We start from the raw sequence: 20,843 nt of genomic DNA, 5'->3' as shown, positions 1-20,843 counted from the left end.
TTTAACTACAGGTTAAAAAAAAAAAAAAAAAAGAAAGAATGAAAAAAGCATCAGAATAAGTCTCTGTAATGCTTTCGTATAATTTCTTATAATTCTTATAATTATGTATTATATAATATTATATAATATAATTATATATAAATATAAATATATTTATATAAATATATAAATATAAAAATATTAAAATATATATTATATATACTATAAATTATATAATATTATATAACGTAATATATATATTTCTTATAATTTCTTTTCTGCTTATATTTTCTTTTTATTAGTAGCATTAATAGTAACATTAAATTTCTCAAAGATAATTTCATTTTTTCTTTTTCAAGTCTTTAATTCACCTATTGACACACTAAGACTTAATGGACAGTGGACAAATAAAATAATCAAGTTAGTTATTCTCCCAGTTTTGCATATAATTAAAAAAACATCATGAAGTAGCATGTGTGCATGCATCAGTTGCAGTGAAGACAGACTTCGTTTGTGTTCGTTCTTCATGTGCAATTTGACCTCACTCAAACAATTGCTATTGCAGAATCATACATTCTAATTGCAGTTCAATACAAATCATGCCCTAAATATTTGATTTCAGATTCCCCAGCTGGTGCTTGGTGTCACTTCAGCTGTTCAGAGGGATTTTTTTTTATGTTTCTTTGTTTAAGCAAGCAAAGAGCTCACATATAAATACCATGAAACATTATGTAATCTTAATTTCTCCTTCTGCAGCTTGTAAACAATACCACATATTTTTATACTATAACATCAAAATGCATATAGAAATGAAAAGTTAACCTCTTAGTAGCCAACTAACTATGCACCAATCAGTATAAATAGTTTTTGTTTTTTTTTTATTATGGAGTATGAACCGTGAGTAAATATTCCACACCAATTTATCAATTGCATTTTCCACCATGTCCTTCAGTTCTCAAACAGTTTAGACTTTTTCTTGATAAGTTACTTCAAATAAAATAAGACAATATCCATATATACTCGCATATATAGTGTCTCACTCTAAAATCACAGATGAGATTATACATACAAGAGAACATACAAGAGTTTAAGAACCACCTCTCTGCTTTTTTTCTCTCATTTTTAAATGAGCATTCACTCAATGAGTTTGCAACTACTTTTGCCAAAGGTTTCTATTAGGCACAAAATTAAACAACTACAAAATGATTGCATTTATATTCATTATAAATGCATTTTATATGCATTTATTATTGAATAATAAATATCAATCTCCTCCCTGATAAAAAGTCCAAACAATCCTCTTAAAAATTAAGACAAAATATTTTATGTAATCATAAGGGAAAATAGGACAATTTGATTTCAGGATAATTATTTTAAGTCAAAATTCAGTATTTCCTCAGAATTTATTTTTAGGAAGTTTGCCAGTGCCTTTTAACACTTCAGATCAAATCCCTCCCACTAACTGTTTAGATATTTTTTTTGTTAATTCAGTCAAGCTCCATACTCCAACAATTCTGACTTCTACCTTTAAAAATTAACAGTAAGACAAGTGTGTTGAAACAAAAGAAGTGTAATGCTTCTAACAAAAGAAATTTGCAAATGGAAGGAAATCCTAGAAAATGTTTTGTTTGAAGAGGATTTGTAACTCATTATGGATTAGATCTCAGGTTTCTCTTCAAAATTAGATCTTTCAGCAAGCGTAGAACAAGTTAACAGAAAGACAGTATTTTCCTACAAGGAATTACTGAAAGGACTGAACATATTTACAAATATGTTAAAAAGCCAGCATACATGTATAAGGACACAATTATTCTTTTAAGATGAAAAAAAATCATTCAGTAAAGCCAAAAAATAAGACAACTATAAAAAGTTTTCATGTTAAATAGTATGAGTTTATGATTTGTCCTGCTTCCGGCATTAAAAGGTTGCATTTATGCATTAAAATTTGAAAAGAACTTTTGAAACAATGCAACTTTTTTGCAAAGAGTCAATCAACTTAAGGAAAGGGTATAAAACTTATCCCAAAACGGCAGACCACACGTATTGGCAAGTTCATACTGATAACCTGTATTAAACATGATTATTAAAAACAAACTGAATATAGCTGAAAATATACTATAAGGTGTCCTATACACCAACAGACATGAGTTATGTTGGTATTCATCATCATTTACTCAATTACATTAAAATTTAATGTAGCAAGAAAGGCATCTCTAAACTGTGATTCAAATTGCTCTATCCAGCTGAGGTAACTTCAATTTAAATCATTTGCAAGGCTACAAAACAGTGAGAACATTCCTTGTTAGGCAAAAGGGAGCAGAAATGCTAACTTCCACACGTGAGTACCAGGAAAAAAAAAAAAAAAATCCTTTGCTAGAAAAAGAAAAACACTGAGAGATAAAGAAGTCTTTCACCAAAGGATCTAAATCGCCTTGGATTTTTCTGAAGAACCATATACATATTTTATTATTACTATTTTTAGTATACACTACTATCACCTATCCCTGTATGAAAACAGACCAAATTGGGGCAACATAGACTAGATAATTATTTTGCCTTTTGTAAACTCAGTACTTACCTGAATTTGATGTTTGTAAAGAGAAATTGATAGTAATTTTATTGCATTTGTGTCTCCATTCACTTTCCTGGAAGGCAGTAGCAAATGGAAAGAAATTCTCAATTTCTCCCCTTATGCTTGAGAGACAAAAAAAAAATATTTTCTTTTTTGCTGAAAGTAATAGAACATCAACTATTGAAAGACGCAAGAACCGTATCTCACTACTGTACTCATCTGCACAGATAAAGAGCTTGGACACCTTTAAGAAATATATAACTTCAGAGAAATATTTGATCTCAAGCAACAAAGTTGAAAACAATTATTCAGATTTCAATTACTTCCAAGAAGTCAACCTAACAAAAAATGGGAAGTTTTACTTACCACACAATCTGAATTCATCAAATTGAGAGTGGTACATACAGTTTACCGGAAGAATTTCCACACAGAATGTCAAGTATAAAAGTAGAGGTTAAAAAATAAAAGGCATCTTAAGCTGCTTAGGAAACAAATTGCAAGTTTTCCAGTGCTTAGAACTTGCTAAACTACAACTTTGAGATTTCAGAAATCAAAGGTTAGTAGAGGGAAAACTTGAAGTTCTAAAGAGTAACTTCCAGATTAAAATTTTAAACTAAATATTTGATGAGCATAAGCATGTTTTGTGTTTTTTTTTTTTTTTTTTTTTTTTTTTTTTTATTAAATATACCATTCTAAGGATCTTCAGCACTTATAAAATGGCCTGTCCAGCAAGATTCCTCAATTTCCCCCATGGAAGGGGCATGGAAGAGGCATCCCAAACCCTGAAGTATGGGTATTGACACCAATCATTTTTACCCAGTCATTTGACGCCAGTCATTTTTACGCAGAAAAGCCATCTATTCAAAAATTCAATATGAAAACCATCTTTTGGTTATGAGCAAGACTAAATTTGGGAAGTCGTAATCCTCTTAGAATGCAGAATTTAAATGATATGTGAAAACTGCTATATCCTGAAGGGATTGATACAATGGAACTTGCAAAGTAAAACTTAAAAACTGATACAATATGGAAAGATGAAGTCTACCCTAACATCCTCAAGTATCTTGGCCTTTCCATCTACATAGAGACTTACCTACAAGGATTCCAGAATACCTATTGATCTGAACATACACGGTATTTCACATATACCAAGATCATTTCACATGAAATATGCCATCATTCGCTTTTGGTTTGCTAGTAAACTGTATTGCAGTTCATGATTAGTAAATACTAACAGCATTTTTTTCTCTAAATTAGCATTCCAACATTATACACTTTTCTAGACCTACTGAGATGGGTCATACCACAAATATTAAATTTCCATTAGTTCCTGAATTATTTGTGTGGACTTCATATCAGACAGTCATATTCAGCCTCTCTGGCCCTCCCAGGTAAGCATACTTCACAATGTGAAAATCTCACCATACAAAACCAGTGCTACTGGTACATACTAGAAGACACCAACTCCCCTTATATGCCTTTTTAGTTCAAAGCTTTGTTTTCTCTTTGACAGAGAAAAACATCCAAATTAAGACATTGTCTTGCTACAAAAGAGCATTATGATCACCTATCCTAATCTCCTATGCAACATTTCACAGATTAAATCCCTGCATTATCTCAGAAGCCTGTTTAACTACATGCGTATTTTTAGGAAAAGGTCACTAAATTTTAATTGTGGTTTTAACATCATAACTCTTAGTAAATTATTGTCATTACTTCTGAAAGCTTGTATTGAGAGAAATGAAGGCTGGCCATTCCAGTAAAAAAGACAAATACTTAAAGATAAATAATAGTGACAAATTTAACAATCTTCAGACAGCCAATATAAAGCTGCCAAAATGTACAAGAGGAAATTTCTTTTGAAAAGAAAATCTACAAAAACAATTTTGCACAACATGAAATTCAGCATGTGCCTGGACTGGCCAACACTGGAAGAACAGTAGACACTTATGCACCATACTAGCAAGCTAAAAAGAAGTACAAAAAAAAAATAAACATGGGATTTGTTTTTCTAATTTTGAGCATATGTATATGTGTTGGAGAGGGGAAAAAAAATAAAGTACTTATTTTTATAAAACCAGATGATTAAGTTCTGTGCCCTTTTCATGTCTGCACCCTCAAAATCAGATGGTTCTAAGCTACCAAAGCGTGAAGGACAGAACTAGAACTACTACTAAACATCAAAACAACATGTTTTGAAACAGTAAATACTACTGAAAACACGATCCATTGGATAATACAGAAAAAAAAAACGAGAAAGTTACCTGAAATAAAAATTAAAGTTTACTAGGTATAAATAGGATATTTAATGCAAACACCAGCCTTGCAACCATTATCGACTGCGTCTGTAAGACTAAAATTCATACAAATTTATAAAACACTTGCATAACCTGAAGATTTTTTTTGTATTTAGACGGTATGGGAAACATAAGGGAGGACAAAAACAGCTGCCCATTTAATTGATTTTCAAAAACATGCCTTGACTCTTAGGTGAGCAGTTGCATGTAGATTTCTACATACACTTTCTATTCTGTTTTTAGCAATCTGATTTAAAATCTGGCTATCAGAGGCTACCCTGTTTCCTTACAAGTTATTCAGAAAAAGAACACATGATGAACTCAAGGAAAAAGGAAGAGCTGGAAAAGGCCAGGCAAGACCAGGCAAGACTTTTATATCCTATAAATGCCTTTCCTATCAAATCTTAGGTTTGCTCAATTATCACGCAAAATTGTCCTAACTTTTTTCTGAGCTAAATTCGATATAAAAAAACTTTTTTAATTTAACGCATCACATTGGCAATTACTAGGACAGCTAGCCATAGATATAGATCCATACAAAACTAGAACGCAGCTTATAAAGTTGTATACTATATATTTTATTATTGTTAAAAGCAGTGCAAATACTAGATGAGCACTTGGCATTATCACCAACCTAAACAAAAATTTTTATTCCTGAAAAAAAAAAAAAAAAAAAAAAAAAAAGCAAATTTAACAGTTCATTTTTTATTGAGCAATTCAATATGCTAGTATTTATATGCTTGAAGAAGAGTAATCCCAACAAAAACTAGCAGATTTAAAGTGTGCTACACCTCACAGTAAAAGACTCAGAAATTAAGAAGTGATACAATCATAAGGAGTTTCTGGGAAATCCAATTTTTTATTTTAGATTGTCAGAGCTGCCAAGTGTCCATCTAATACAGTAAGTAGAAGACATACAATGAAGTGTGCACACACATGCAGGACAGAAACTAAACCCCATAGATGTTCTGTATCTATCACTTACTGCAATAAATCATTTTTATAAAACTTTACAGCATCCAGTAGCAGCACTTTGTTGCAAACCCTTGAAAATCTGCACTGACAAAATGCCAGAAGAGCCTCTATTGTTCCACAGAAATTCTCTTCAAAGCCAGGACAACAAAGTGCTAAAAAGCCACCTTTTTTTTTTTTTTTTTTGTCTTCCTCAGGAAAAGCAGTGGTAAACTACCACATTACAAATATTAATATACTATAACTCCAGCTCAGCACCGCTGCTAAAACAGTATCCACTGGAACACCTGAACTGCTGCTACTATACACTATCTTATCTACACTCAAGAAACACCAGATTACAGACAGGGACAAAATATAAACCTCAGCTAGATCAAGCTCCAATCTGGCATATGGCCCAACTGGTCTTTCCTCCCCCTTCCATGCCATGATGTAAATTCACTGCTTAACTCTTTGGGAACACAATCTGGTATAGTTTACGCATATGCATACTGGACACTGAACGAAGTCAGCTAGATGGACATCTGCCACTTCATACTTGGCTAATGCATCATTTTATATAAATATTTTCAATAATTTTGACTTGAGACTCCATAGTTCTATATCCAGTTAAATATTTGTGAATTTTCACATATAGTTTGAAAAATGAGAGCTTAGAATAAATTAGGAAAATGATAAATTGCTGCTGCCTCTGATTATCTGGTTCTCTACAGATATTTTTCCCTATATTGCCAATGAAGGCTCTTTAAAAAGAACTCAAGTCACTACTTCAAAATAAAACAAAATACATGTACATACAAATCTTTCAGGAACTTTGGAGGTGTGCACTATGGTTCTTGATTCAAGCAAACAGGTGTCACTCTATGAAGTGGGGGAAAAGAGTACAAATGTGTGAAGCTCTTTATGTGGGAAATTACAAGAGAGTTAAATGGCACTGAGCAAGGCACAAAAAGTGCTTTTAAAATAGAAACAAGGGAACATGCAGAGAACCTCAGTATCTAATTTAATGATTGAAAATGCAAAGGCTCCAACTTGTGAAACATTAGCAGCAGCCATGAATTTCACTGTAGTTCTGTATAACAAGTAATCTTACCTGAGTGATTCTCAAAAAAATGTCAACACATCGATTGTATTTTTCATCTGATCCTGTCAATGCTGAGATGACAGGCCCTGCAGGATGCAGTGAGAGATCAATGACGGAAAAACAGGTGTTTAGTCTTTTCACAATCAAAACCTACAAGATGAGGCAAATATGAAATTTTGTCTGAGATTCATGCTTCTTTAACTCTAACAAACACTAATGTTACATAATCAGTTTCATCTATGTATACTGACAACTATCTGTTCTCCTCACTTAGTAGGGACTAAGACAACTGACCCCAAAGGTCATTCATATTACCACTATGTAACTTTGAACCCTGTCTCTAATAACACTTGAAGGAATAGTGTATCTGGTCACACAGCTGGTTACTTACACCAGTTACTTCATACATCAACCTATGTTCTCTGGCCTTTCATGAAGAAAGCTTAATTTTGCCCATTAATCACAGAGAGTACTTAAACCTTACATGAAACTTATTGCAATTCAGAAGTCAAGACAAGCAACGCATAATGGTATCGCTCATAACCAGCTGAAGTGAAGAGTGACAAATTCATGTTCAGAAGTCACAATGGCATCCTAGCATTTTACAGTTCAGATCTGGCTTCCACAGACATGTTTCCAAATACTGCCTTAAACTGACATTTCAATCACACCAGTTAAGTGCCTCCAAATGAATGTTAATGCTTGGCTATAATCAACAAGAACAGAATGTTTAATATTAAGTAAACCCCAATCAAATGCAACCATAATTAGTTAACAAATACGTTATAGTGAAAACATGTCAATATGGGGGGATGGGGAGAATTTAGATAGCTGACATTTTATTATGCTTTAAAACCATTTAATATTTCTACTAAATAAAATTTAAACACAAAGTATCCTGATGATCACTTCTTTCACTTACAATACAAGCTACATAGCTAATCCTTATAATCCCAATTTGGGATGCAAAATCAAAAGAAAAATAGGATGAAATAGAGTTCTTACACATCTGTAGTGTAACACTCTAGGCTAAACTCCGATTTGGTATTTCCTTTGAGGGATGGAACAACAGAACGGCCCTGAACACCAGGATAAACATAAGAAACCTGATAGTCTCCTAAAGCTGTGTCATACAGGCAAGATAATAGTTATCTCTATAGTAAATTAACAGATTTGCTCATGTACATTCATTTATTCTGACTGCCAAATACTAAATTCCAATTTTACATGTTTCCACACTGCTACAAATCCTCAAAAGCATCACAATACTGATCTATCCAATACTATCAACTACTATACCCTACTACAAAGCGTACTAAAGTACGCAATAAAGTAATACCAGACAAATATAAAAGGCATGTTCAAAGTGAAACAGAAGTAAAGGTAATTTGCCGTTAAGCATTTGATTTTATTTACTCTCCTCCCACTCCATTTGCTTGAACACCATAACTATTTTCATTTACAGACAGTTGTATTTGTTGTCAGAATAAACACAAATATTTTAAGTACATTGTAACAGTGACATTTCACTAACATGTTTAACAGCTTCGCTATTCCACAGATATTTGACATAGGAAAACCGTATTACAGTTTTAAGTTGAAGCACAGTACAGATTTTAGGCTAGTATCAAACAAATCCAATTAGAAAACCGAAAGGCCTACCCAGAAACATGGCCATCAGCAAGACTCAAAACGAAGCTTTTCCATTTCTAGTACACGTTGCGCTTTATACCATGGCACTGCAGCCACTGAGGGTCAGATTAATTAAGACCAAGAGCAGCTGCAGTGCAACGTGAGAAGCACGCTGCCACAGCCCTCACCAGTCCAGCCCAATTACCTGCAGCATTCCAGCACCGGACAACCGACAACTACCACTCTCCTCACCAGGTCATTAACTCCCGCTGGCTAGTCGACAAACATTAAAAAACAAACTAACCTCTTTTTAAGATGGACTGAAAAGCTGATTGCACCTGCTGTAGGATGCAATGATGAATCCCAGCGAGATGTTTGTCAGTCAAATCTGTACAGATGTTGCTTAACTTTATGCTAGAGCTGTATCCAAAGACGGAAATGAGACAGCCATCAGGCACAAGCCCTCCTCCCAAATCCCTCTATGCTCTATTTCTAATAGCTGGTCTGACAAATTTAGTAAATCCAAGGTCTCCTTTCCTAGCCAAAAAGCTACTGATCACTGATTAAATAAATTCCCTGGTCAACTACAGAGGAAAGTATCTGGAGTTAATGCTGTTGATTAATGAACTAACAATATCACAGCATTTGAGAAAGGTATTGATTGCTCCAGGATACAGCCTCCAAGAAAAAAAAGAAAATTTTTCTCTTACTGCATAAGGGACAAACAGAAAACAATTACAAGATTCAGACATTTCCTGATTATATTTTCTAAATATTAGCTCCAAGACCTATGCTCCAAACACATCCATAAAAACTTTGATCTGTCTATGAAACACTAAGTCTTGTACAGAAACGTAAAACTTCATGAAAAGCGGAAATTTTAAATTATTAGTTTTTACAGACTTCTGCTATTTTTCTTAATTATTTTTCCCCCAGAACTTACAAGTCCATAATATAGATACACTTAAGGAATGCAGAAATTTCTGCTTTGCAGAAGCCTCAATTTAATCAAGAAGTAAATATGTAATATTGTCACTAGCACATTCATCTACATATACACTTTCTTACCTATTGAGAATCATTTATTTTCTCAACTCCATTGAAGACTACAGTGAGAAAAACAAACACAGAAAAGCTGAACTTGATAGAAAATAGTATATCCTCGTGACCTGTCCTTTATTTTGCCAAACAACTGCATGCATAAGAAGTAGCTTTTAAGGTTAACTAATTATTTCAAATCTATCACCCTTCTTACACTAGACAAAGACACAGCATTTTCTTGCAAACCACAGAGTCATTTGCCATGTAAAAGTTTATTCACTCAAACATAAACATCAGTGTAAAATTTCTACCTAAACTTCTCAAAATTTTTCTAAACCTGTCAAATGAGAAGCTGCTAAATTCACACTGGGTCAAATTAGATAGGTAACAATCTCAAGATTAGATGAAGTTACACAGTCAGTTTCAGCTTCCTTTTAAATGTAAAATGTACTAAAGATCTGCAGTCTAACAAGCTAACTTTTTTTATTCTGTTCCAGTAACTAGGCAACTGACAACTGTCCAACTGAGAATTATCTCTCTGAACAGCTGGCAACCAACACTTGGGATTTTTCCTGTTGTGTTTTTTTTTTTTTTTTTTCCTAGTAGAAAGATCAGTAATTATAGCTCCTTTAGAGCTGTGTAGGTTTGTAAAGAATCCACCTCTGAAATCTCTACTCATTATTTAGTCATCTCCCCAGTTCCTTTATCCCAGAAGTTGGTCATATCAGTAAATGTTTACAACAGAATCTTAAAAACTTAGATTTATATTATATGAAGTCTCTATTTAGCCCATGTCAATATCTTGAAAAAATTATAAATACCAAGAATAAAACTGGGATGCAATTACTGACGTATGACAACCACCTCCAAGGAACCATGACAACAGATTGCTAACTCCAATCTAGCTTTTAGCTGTCTTATTTCTCCTTTATTTTTTTATTCTCCTCCATAGCTGAAATATATTATTTCACTGACACTATTTCAAGTGTTGATTTTTAAAACTGATTCTTTTCACTACAAAACTTCAGATTATTTTCTGTGGTTAATGAACTGCCATACTGATTTCTAAATAAAGAAAATAATGGTGAACCAAGCTTGATATATTATACCTTCCCCCTCCCTAACTGTTAAATAGGAGTAATGAAGCTAGAAAGTGAGCTTAATTATAAATTCCTCTGGTTAGTTGTACGTTCGATAAATTTGAAAGGTTTTGTAGAAGTCAGAATAATATAATTTTCCAAAGGACACATCCATAAAGATTTGGTAGACAATCCCCCAGAATTCATGAATGTTTAAAAAAAAAAAAAAAAAAAAAAAAACGGACTTTCAAACACAAAACATCTCGAATACAAGTCACTGTAAAAACATAACAGACACACATTTCATACACTCTCTACATGAGGCAGGGGAAGGAAACTCTGACCTTCTGTATTCTCCAAATATTTAGAGAACATTACTAATTAGAAATCTGTTACAAAAACAACACAGCTACTCTATTGTTAAAAGCAGTAAAACCTTATCCCCATTTAATTATGTTTTTATTAATCTCTGCTCTTAATATGATCTAATTTAAGTACACACATGACTTCATATTCCAATAAATTAAAAAACACTGACCGAGCTCAAATTCACTCAAGCACCAAGTTCAGATCAGGCAAGATCCTGTTGCAAGATAAACAACATGATGCGATGTAACATAATTTTGTGTGTGTGTGTGTGTGTGTCTGTGTGTGTGAGTGAGAGAGAGCGAGAGAGAGAGAGGGAGACTTGGGGGGAGTGCTCAATGGAAAAAAAAATACATATGTCCACAGTAGTTTTCAGTCCAGGGCTCACTACAATTCAGAATGGAAGAACAGATAAAACAATGAGAGCTTAATACAACAAAAATACTAACTTCTATATTGTTCAAAATACAACCATACATAAACATAGGCCCACAGAAGGGCCAACTTTATGAGTTCACTTTATTGATATTAAAACAGAATGGCTGTGTCAGTATTTAAATTTTGGACCAGAACTCACTAGTCAATACACACACTATACTTCTCTGAAGAAGGAATCAGCGCCTATTATTTTACAAATAGGGCGTATTTTTGCCAGTCTAACTTTATTTCCACAATATAGGAACAGGACTGAAGAGAAAGGAATTGGGAATAATTTAAGCACAATATCCAAGTTTAAATTGCAGAAGTCCAAACAATTAGAAAAAGTCAGCTGGTAACCTGGAAAGAGAACAATAAGTTGTGTACTCCAAAAATAAAACTCTAGTGGACAGTAATGTAATTATGTAGTGTTTCCTATTTTGTGAACTAAAACGTTCAGTGAAAGGCTGATTTTTTTTCCTTCAATGTCTTGTAATTAGAGCTGCCATGTAATTCTTCAGTAATTATGTCACCTTTTGATGCACAAAATTAATTCCAACAGAAATCAGTCTGCATACTGAAGTCCTATATCACAGGAAAAAGAAAGAACACTATTAGATCATAGGAACTATGCATGACTTCTGTATTACATCCAACTTCCTCCTTTCCAAACAGCAACTTACTCAGACTGTGCTAAAACTGTTTTGGAAAAACGAAAAAGTTTCACAGAAACTTCAGTGAGCGAACATTCCATAACGAAGTGTACATTAATCGCATTTCTAGTCACATGCATAAATAGAATAGAGTAACCAACTTGTATTATGAAACCAGAATAATTGGTTATGAAACTCTGGAAGAAAAATAAACCATATCTTTATATTAGCCATTACACAAGGTACATCTTCCCTAATGCTGTACAAGCATGAGAGTCTGCAAGAAACCCAAAAGTTATCAGCTTAGGGAATGCCAGGACCTCCGAAAATTCCATGGGCTTGTGGTCAAACGCAAACAAAGACTAAGAAGAGCTAGCCACAAGGGAGTCCATTTCTCAGACCTGTGCCATGCTTTAGCAGGTATCAGTCACAAACTTCTTTAAAAGACTCATTTGCAATATGACAACATGGCTGCAAACTCAAAGCAGACTGTCTAAAGTCAAACTGGAAGTTCATTTGCACCTGTTACACTGAAATTGACTAAGCCTTACTGCACTAGTTATTTACATTGTTACTATTACTGATTTTAAGAGATAACATGTTTGTTGCAAACATTTTTACTCGCGTCATTCTAGATTGCTAATTTTTATTTTTCAAAGGTTCCTCTGCTACTACTACCGCTATATCTTTACAATTTGCTACACAAAGAAATATATAATTCTGATTTAATCAGAAAACAGAAGAAATATGCTAGAGTACTGAACAAAAGATCTAATCTTTGGAGCGTCCTTTCCAACAGAGTGTAAATAAACTGTAGTAAAATGAAAAGGCTTGTAATTTGGTATTTGGAATATTCTTCATAAACACCAATTTTCTGTAACATCCTTGCATATGTGATACCACCTCATGTATAATGCAGAAAATCTATTTCATTTTCATCTATTGACAGTGAATTTAATTCACTATTGCGGCTCTTTACGCAGATTATGTTATTAATTCTGCAATCAGGCTCTTTTGAATGCTTTTATTTCTTCCAAGAGTTTTCACAATCCTACATTGATTTTTTTCCACCCTACCATACCTTTCAAAATAAAGGACCTTATTTCCTAACTTTCTCAAAGGGGAAAGAAAAGTAAAAAAGAAAAAAAAAATCAAAGACAACAAGCATCAGTTTATAAACTGTATCTTTCAACAGGAAAACCTATACACACTACTTTAACCTTTGTCATGTGAGTATTATAAACTGCATTCATTAAGGAGACATACAACAGGTGCATTAAAATTTCCATAACAAAAATCATCATCGTAAAGAGACCACAATCTCTCTATTAATAAAAAAAAATCCACTTCTGCCTGACACTAAAGTTAGAAGACAGGAAAAGCTAAACACTAACACATTAGTGTTCTGCTTATGCCCATACCAACTACCTTCACTATTTTACAGGATTCAGTCATCTTGTTAAAATGGATCAAATGCAAAACAGCTCTAATTTTTCCAACAGAAAAGTCAGTAACACCTACTCAATTCTAAACCACCAGCTATTCTTCAAAATAAAATCAAAACACCAAAAAGAGAATTAGTTACGTTATTTTGCATCAATTTACAAGAACTCCTCTAGAACACAGTTCAATTACAAAATGTTTTTTTGTTTATCTTTAGGAAAAAAATATTTAATTACAAAAGCTAATATCTTGTGTATCATTATGTAAGACCCCCCCCCCCGTTTAGAAATCTTAAAGGAGAAATACTAATTCAGATTTATTATTGTTGTCATACACCAATATTAAAAACCTGTTTCTTATGCATAAATACAGCTGATACAAAATACTTGTATCTTTATTTGTCCCAAGCATTTCACTTTTATAATAGAGTTTTCCTCCACCATCGAGATAAACATAATATAAAGAATACCTAAAGAGCAGCACTTGTCCTCTTTCCTTCACTCCAGAGCCAGTGAACAAAGCAATGAGGCATAAAGAAGGTACATAATGGATTTAAAGTAAATGGCCCATTCTTTAAGAGGCAGCCTCTCAATTTTACTCATTCTAGCTTAATTGTCATTACAATGTCTGGAAACTTCAAACGAACAATTATTTTTACACCAGCTGTCAAGTTGGTTCCTTAAAGCTCGATTTTTTATTTTTTAACTAAAAAACAAAGCAACCAGAAAATGCTTATGATTTTCTCTCAGAAATACTGACAAACATCTTTAAACATATTTCAAGCAGTTCAATTACTAGATAGTAACCATTTCATTTCATAGTCCAACTAAGTCAGAACATTTATATTCACTGTTGCATTTCGTAGAATACTTTTTTGATAAATATCGCTTCCAGTAGCACTGGATGCTTAGTCGCCAACATTTGAAACATACTGACATGACATGTACATATATCCCATGGGGTTTAAAAATAAAGAACTGGCTAATTTTTGCACGTACCTGGGTAAAAATCTTTGGATTTAGACAGCTTGATGGTGGCCCCAGTCTCTTTCTGCAACTGAACAATTGTCTGTCCTCCCTTCCCAATTATAGATCCAGCAGCATAACTAGGTATGAGGACCTTTAGAAAATATTGGCCATCCTCTGAAAAATTGAGATATGCATGGTTAATATGGGTTAAAAACTTTGATTCCCCCCCACCCCACCCCCCGACCCACAAATAAAACGTTACATCTTTAAATTCATCCAGTAATTCATGCATTTACATCTAACCAGTTGCGTCATTCTGCAAGACACGTTTGGACTATGCCTTTGACATTTTACAATACGTATATTTATTCTAAGCAAATTACAGAATCCATATATATTCCTTAATTCTGTAAAAGAATAAAATCAAAGTTGTATTCCTAAGGTGGATTTTTTTCGATTTTTCCACTGGTAACCACAACACACAGAAATGATTGGACCCCTTTTTAAAAAAAGGGAGCCCTGCACAAAAACGTGCCTAGTGACAACTACAACCTTGCTTGAAAATACTGCAAAAGAAATGCCAAAATTAAGAAGGAATGAATTGTAAATTCTGATGGGCTATTTGTTTGTCATTAGCAAACACATGAGAATAGCAATTAGCTATTGCATGCATTCTTCTTAAGTGAGCAAAACGACTACTCTGCTACCAAATAACCCACCCAAAATGTGGGGTTTTATTCCAAGCATTTCAGCCACTGCCAAGAAAACAACTCAACATGGTGCGGATGGGATCACTTGCCTAAGTAATCCTGATGTATTCCTTTAACACTTCTTAAGCGACAATGATCTCTTTTAAGCTCATTAATTAAAGGACATTAAGAAGAATTTTTCCCAATTGATCAAAAGCCTAAGTCACTTATTTCAGACACACTTAAAAGGTGACAAGACAATGCCAGTCCTCCATCCACCACTAGCATTAAAGCACACAATCGGATCAGGAAAAATATATATGAAATGAATGAAAAATACAAAATTAAAATGAAAAGGATTCCCAGTCTGATTCAACAACTGAATCAGCCTTGAAATCATCAGTGCTACCATCCTAATTTTAAATCCAGAGACACTGAAGTCTGAGAAACCTTCTGCAACCGGCTGTGTAAAGTGCAGGAGAATAAGGGTTAGTTCATTCCCCAGACTTGGGTTCTCCCCAGTAATTATGTGCATGTCCCATTTGCTTTAATATCAAGATTTTTATCAGGAAATCTGTTCTACAAAGTTGTTGTGTGTTTTTTTGTTGTTTTTTTTTTTTTTTTTCCTAGGCAAGAGGAGCAATACAAGTTCACCTCACTTTTCTTATTCACGACTAGGAGCTCCTGAAGCAGTGCCTGCGTGTGACAATAGTGCCTATCCATATTAACGTAGCCGGCCGTGAGATGCTCTGCGCACAGTTAGCCTGCTGCTCTTAATATCGGGCAAACGAATTCACCTCCGCCTCGGTGCATTGTTATGACGACTCCAGCGCAAAGGAAGGGAGGCGATGCTGGTCCCGTTATAACTCATCTCATCCGGGCAGGGCAGGATGCGAGCCGCTGAGCCCCCCGGCGGAGTGACGGCTCCCCCCTTCCGCCAGCCAGCCCTCGCCCCCAGCCAGACAAACAAACGCCGCGCACACACACACGCTGACAATAGCGGCGAGGCCGAGGAGGAGGAAAAACGCAGGGCAAGGCTGAAATTCAACTTGTGACCTGGAGGATGCGAAGGGAGGGAAGCGCGCCTGCCGCCTCCTTCCAGACCATGGCGAAAAGGGCGAGGGGGGCTGCGGGAGCCCCCTGCGCGCCCCCCTCCCCGCCGCGGGGTCACGGCTCCGCAGCCCCGGCGTGGATATTAAATAAAAAGCCCGGTAGATGCTGAAAACCGACGCCATTTTGATGAATGATAACATTAGAGAAATGGGAATGCTTGGGGGGGTTGGGGGGGGGGGGGCGAGGGGGAGGCAGGCAGGTAGGGAAGGGGAGAGGAGAGGAGAGATGGGTGGGCTGGGCGGGGGGAGGTGACGGAGGCTATACCCACCGCCCGTGTTGGTCCTCTTGGTGCTGCCGGCTTCGGGGGGGGCTTCCAGCGGTCTTTTCCGGGAGTCCGGCGGGTCCAGGTCTATGGGAACCCCGGTGTGGGTCCCGTTCTGCTGGATGGGAGCTGCCGCCATCATGTTTGCTGCTTCTCGGAGGAGAATTGTCTCTTCCCTTCTGTGGTGGGGGGGCAGGGAGGGAAGGGGGAGGAGGAGGAGGAGGAGGAAGGGGGAGGGGGAGGAGGAGGAGGAGGAGGAGGAGGAGGAGGGGAGGGGGCTCGTCCCGTTCTCTTGTCCTTTTCGAAAATGTAGAGCTAAGCTCAGCGTTGCCGAGGATGCTGCGCGCCTTGTTTATCTGGCACCCGGGGGGAGGGAAGGGAGAGGAGAGGAGGGAGGGAAGCAGGCAGCGCTGGCTGGAGGAGCAGCTGCAGTGCAGTGTCAGGAGATGAGAAGGGAGACAGGGGAGCGAGGGGCGAGAGGGAAGAGAAAGGGGAAGAGGGGAGGAGGAGGAGGAGGAGGGAAGAGAGTGAAAAGAGTAAGACGGGAGGAGGAGAGGACAGAGTGAGTGGGAGAGGAGAGGAGGGGAGAGAATGGGAGAGGAGAGGAGGGGAGCGAGAACGAGTGAGACAGAGGAGGAAGGGGAGGGAGGGGGAGCGAGAGGAGGGAAGGAGGGAGGGAGCGAGCGGTGTAAATGGTGGGCGAGGGAGCGAGGGGGAGATGATTCACGCCGCCTCCGAGCCCCCTCCGCTCCCTGCCTGCCCTAGCGCCGCTGCCGGGCTCTCATGCTCCCCCTCGCTGCCGGGCTGGGGCTGGGGGACGCGGGGGTGTGAGTGTGCGTGCGTGTGTGTGTGTGTCTGGGGGCGTCCCTGGTTGCGCGGCGGGGCTCCGCTCCCGCCCCAGCCCCAGCCTCGCCGCCTCCTTCGAACGCCCCGGCAACCGCCTGCCTCGGCCGGCCGCGGGCACGGGCCCGCCGACCTCGGCTGCGCCGCAGAAACCCCCCGAGGCAGGAGAGGTTAGAGCCGGGGGGGGGCAGGCCGGGAAGGGGGAGGCAGGGGGTGGACGGGGGGGGCGAGGTGGGGGGCGCGGGGGGGGGGGGGGGGGGTGAGTAAGGCTGGTATAAAAAGGGAGGGCGGGGCTTGCCGCCAAGACAGGCGGGAGATACGGCCAATGGGAACAAAAGAGAGCGAGGCTGGGATTGAAGGACGCAGCCAATCGCGGGTCGCGAGTGGAAGAGCGGTTGGGGGGGGAGGCGGGGGCGGTTTAACCGCTGCGGCGGGGGTGCGGGCTGGTGGTGGGGGGGGAGGGAGGGAGGGAGGGGGGGAGGCTAGGCCGCCTCCCGCCCCGGGAGGGTCCCCGCCGTGATGCGGCGTCACCTGGGTTACGCGCAGCGCCTTATAGGCCCGCAGCTGCGGGGGAGGACGGCTGCCATCGCCTGAGGAGGCGCGGGGAGAGCCGAGCCGGGCAGGGAAGGGCCGGGCTGGGCTCCGTCCTCCTCCCGGGCCAGGGGGTGCGGAGCGGCAGCGCTGCGCTGGGAGCCTGGGACGCGGCAGACTGCGTGCTGCGGGCTTGTGGCGAAGCATAATAAAGATATTATTTTCGTGCCGTGACAGCTGGGCTAAGCCGGGGCTGTGCGACGCAGCGCTGCGTTCCTTACGTAAATATTTAATGGGCAAGGCGAAGACGTTTCCCTGCAGCGAAGGCTGTTCCCGTTTAGAAATTTCACAGGGTTCGGCTTAAAAAAATAAAAAAATAAAAATAAAAAGGGGTGCTGGGAGGGGAGGGGAGGGGAGGGGTGGCAGGGCTCGGGGGGATTGCCTCCGTGCCGCACGAGCACTTTTGCTCGAGTCTTTGTTGCTTAATCGACTCCTTGCCTTTGAAAAAATTAGCGGTGTGGTGTAAGCATAGCTGTGGCGGTCAGCACTAGAGCATCCATTCTGTACAAAATTTAGAAATGCGCATTTATTGCATTAAACCGTTCTCTGTGCTAAATTCGTACTGCTACGAGTGTGTACGGAATGGCTGCTGACTGGAGTCCTCTCACAGTGCGAGCTTAAAACCCGACTATTTGTGGATGAAATCCAGTTTCCATTCTGAGTTCCCAGGGAGACTCTGCCATGGTTTCAGTAATCACTTATTATTAATGCTGCCCAAAACAATATTTAGAGCTTAAAATACAACTTTCATGCATAATATATAATACAGCACATCCCCTTATAAATCCTTATAAATTATGAGCCAGATAAGCTAATATGCTATAGGATATTAATACATGGGCTTTTTAACATCTGAACAGACTCCTGCCCAAAAGCATTCACAAATTAAGAAGCCGATCTAGCGTTGTAAATAGGAAACTTTCAATGACTTCTTTGGGAATTGTGTCTCAAGAATGCAGTATCTAGCCTCCCGGGCAGATGAAACAGATGCAGCAGTTTCAGTAACAAGCTGCATGTATGGTCAGTAAAAATATTGTATAAAAGTGGAACTTTCCTACTCATCATGTACCCTTTGTATCTAAGATACTCTGACTCATAATTGCTTAGTTTACTGACTGAAATACAATTTTAGGCTTCTGTTACCTTGGCAGTTGCTGACACAATTATGGTACAGCAAGCTGGGGACTGTTCTGGCTCTTCCATTTTCTTTACTAAGTTCCAGTTGAAGAATTTTAATTAGTATTTGAGCCAGAAAGAGCGTGGCATGACTTGAAAATCTCCGGTCCAGTTTGAAGGGTCATCAGTCTTACGGAGCTCTTTTTATTCGTAAACTGAGCAAATGACGGATAGAAAATCTTGAAGACAAAAATAAAAAACAATGTTCAAGTGAAGCCATCTTTAGTTAATTTCCGCAGCGGAACTGTACAAATTATAACACTGCTCCCTTTATCTCACTGAACATGCCCCATTCATCTGTAGTAACGTGGAATCAAACAATTCTCTTGTTTTAAGACCACATCTGTTTTACTGTGCCCCCCACACCAATTTTAATTATGTGGCAGATCTGATTGGATTCAGCACCTGCAAGTCTTCCCTTTGGGAGCTCCAATTAGCTTATAAAACATTTAGTTGATTACATTCTTTAAACAAAAGTATTGTTTCATCCTAACAACAGGAATATTGAAGTGTAGAATAAAAAAAAAAAAAAGGTTTTAATGTGATAAGCAGAGTGTATGTTGTGTATCTATCTTCCATAAGCTCAGAGGAAAATGGTAATCCTGAAACCTAATTTCTTCAGACTCAGCAGATGTCTGTCCTGTGTTAGTCTGTTTCTTCACAAACAGCTGTCTCACAAGTGCCTCCCCTTGTCTTTACGGAATGTCTGCCTCCCCTTGTCTTTACAGAATGTCTTTTGTTTAATAATTTCCTGATATGTTATCTCCCAGTCCCACTAAGATAAGCTTTTTAATTTTTTTTTCTTGTACCTTTAAGTAGACTCTTTATAGGTTTTAAAGAATTTAACTAAAGCTATAGAACTACCCTCTCAGATGGTTTCTTAGTAGTGGTTCTATTTAACTAAGCAAATATCTGCATATAATTAACATTTCAGCAACTATTAATTTAATAGTAACAAGATTATTAGTTACTACAGATATAGCTTCAGAATACGCTTATGTAAACGCACCGCCTGTGACAGCCAGTAACCTGCCTGGAGCAGGGATACTGAGGTCTCGGGGCATATGTCAGAAAGCGCAGCCCCCTAGTGGCAGAGGTCACAGGTAGTTTTTGCAAGCTGTGTTTTTTTTTCATAGGAGGTGGGGAATGAAATGGGTGTTAGGAAATTCGCAAACAACCCCACTACTCTGCGGCACTCTCAGCCTCGTGCATTTTTTGTGGTCTGAAGTAGCAGTGGAAATAGTTGTGGAGGCTTGTGCTACAGCTTTGTCCCCACTTCGCCATGATTTCTATGGAGAAAGAACCAATGGAAAAAATAAATAATTACCAGCATTTTTTTCCCCACTCTCTCATCTGCTGATCCGTGTTTCTTTTTCAAACAGCTCTAGACTAGCATGTCTAACCAATGTTCGGTTCTGGCATCTTGATTCCTTTTCCTGTTTCTTTATCTCCTACCAGCTAATATATTCTATAGCTTCAGGAAGAGTTAGTTCACTGGTAGAATGGAATACAAGTTCAATTTGCCAGCCTTATTTCTAAGAACGCACTTGGCTGGTGAAGGTGTGGGTGGTTGTGTTCGTACTAAACTCTTCCACAGGCATGAGAGCAGTCCTTAGAAAGGACAGGGATTAGGAAGAAGCATAAACCAAAGTAATTAAATATGTAT

General features: G+C 38.0%; 1 protein-coding gene across 4 annotated transcripts in view; it reads right to left on the bottom strand.

Moving 5' to 3' along the window:
* The window catches only part of NOVA1 (NOVA alternative splicing regulator 1), a 150,348-nt gene extending 133,214 nt beyond the window's left edge, over positions 1-17,134 (bottom strand). For 2 of the 4 annotated variants that reach the window (XM_084287598.1, XM_084287594.1), the window contains exons 1-2: positions 16,574-17,134; positions 14,534-14,677 (exon numbers count right to left, since the gene is read on the bottom strand). In XM_084287598.1, coding sequence (XP_084143724.1) covers positions 14,534-14,677; positions 16,574-16,709 — 280 coding nt within the window. In that variant the 5' untranslated portion in view covers positions 16,710-17,134. Of the gene's footprint in view, positions 1-6,913; positions 7,055-14,533; positions 14,678-16,573 lie in introns of those variants that run through there. The other 2 variants (XM_084287595.1, XM_084287597.1) reach the window with 2 other exon arrangements.
* Positions 17,135-20,843: the final 3,709 nt, after the last annotated feature.

The sequence above is a fragment of the Netta rufina genome (assembly GCF_964035555.1).
Source record: "Netta rufina genome assembly, chromosome: 5".
Taxonomy (NCBI): Eukaryota; Metazoa; Chordata; class Aves; order Anseriformes; family Anatidae; genus Netta; species Netta rufina.
Note: the sequence above shows the minus strand (reverse complement) of the source record. Positions and strands in the feature narration are given on the sequence as shown.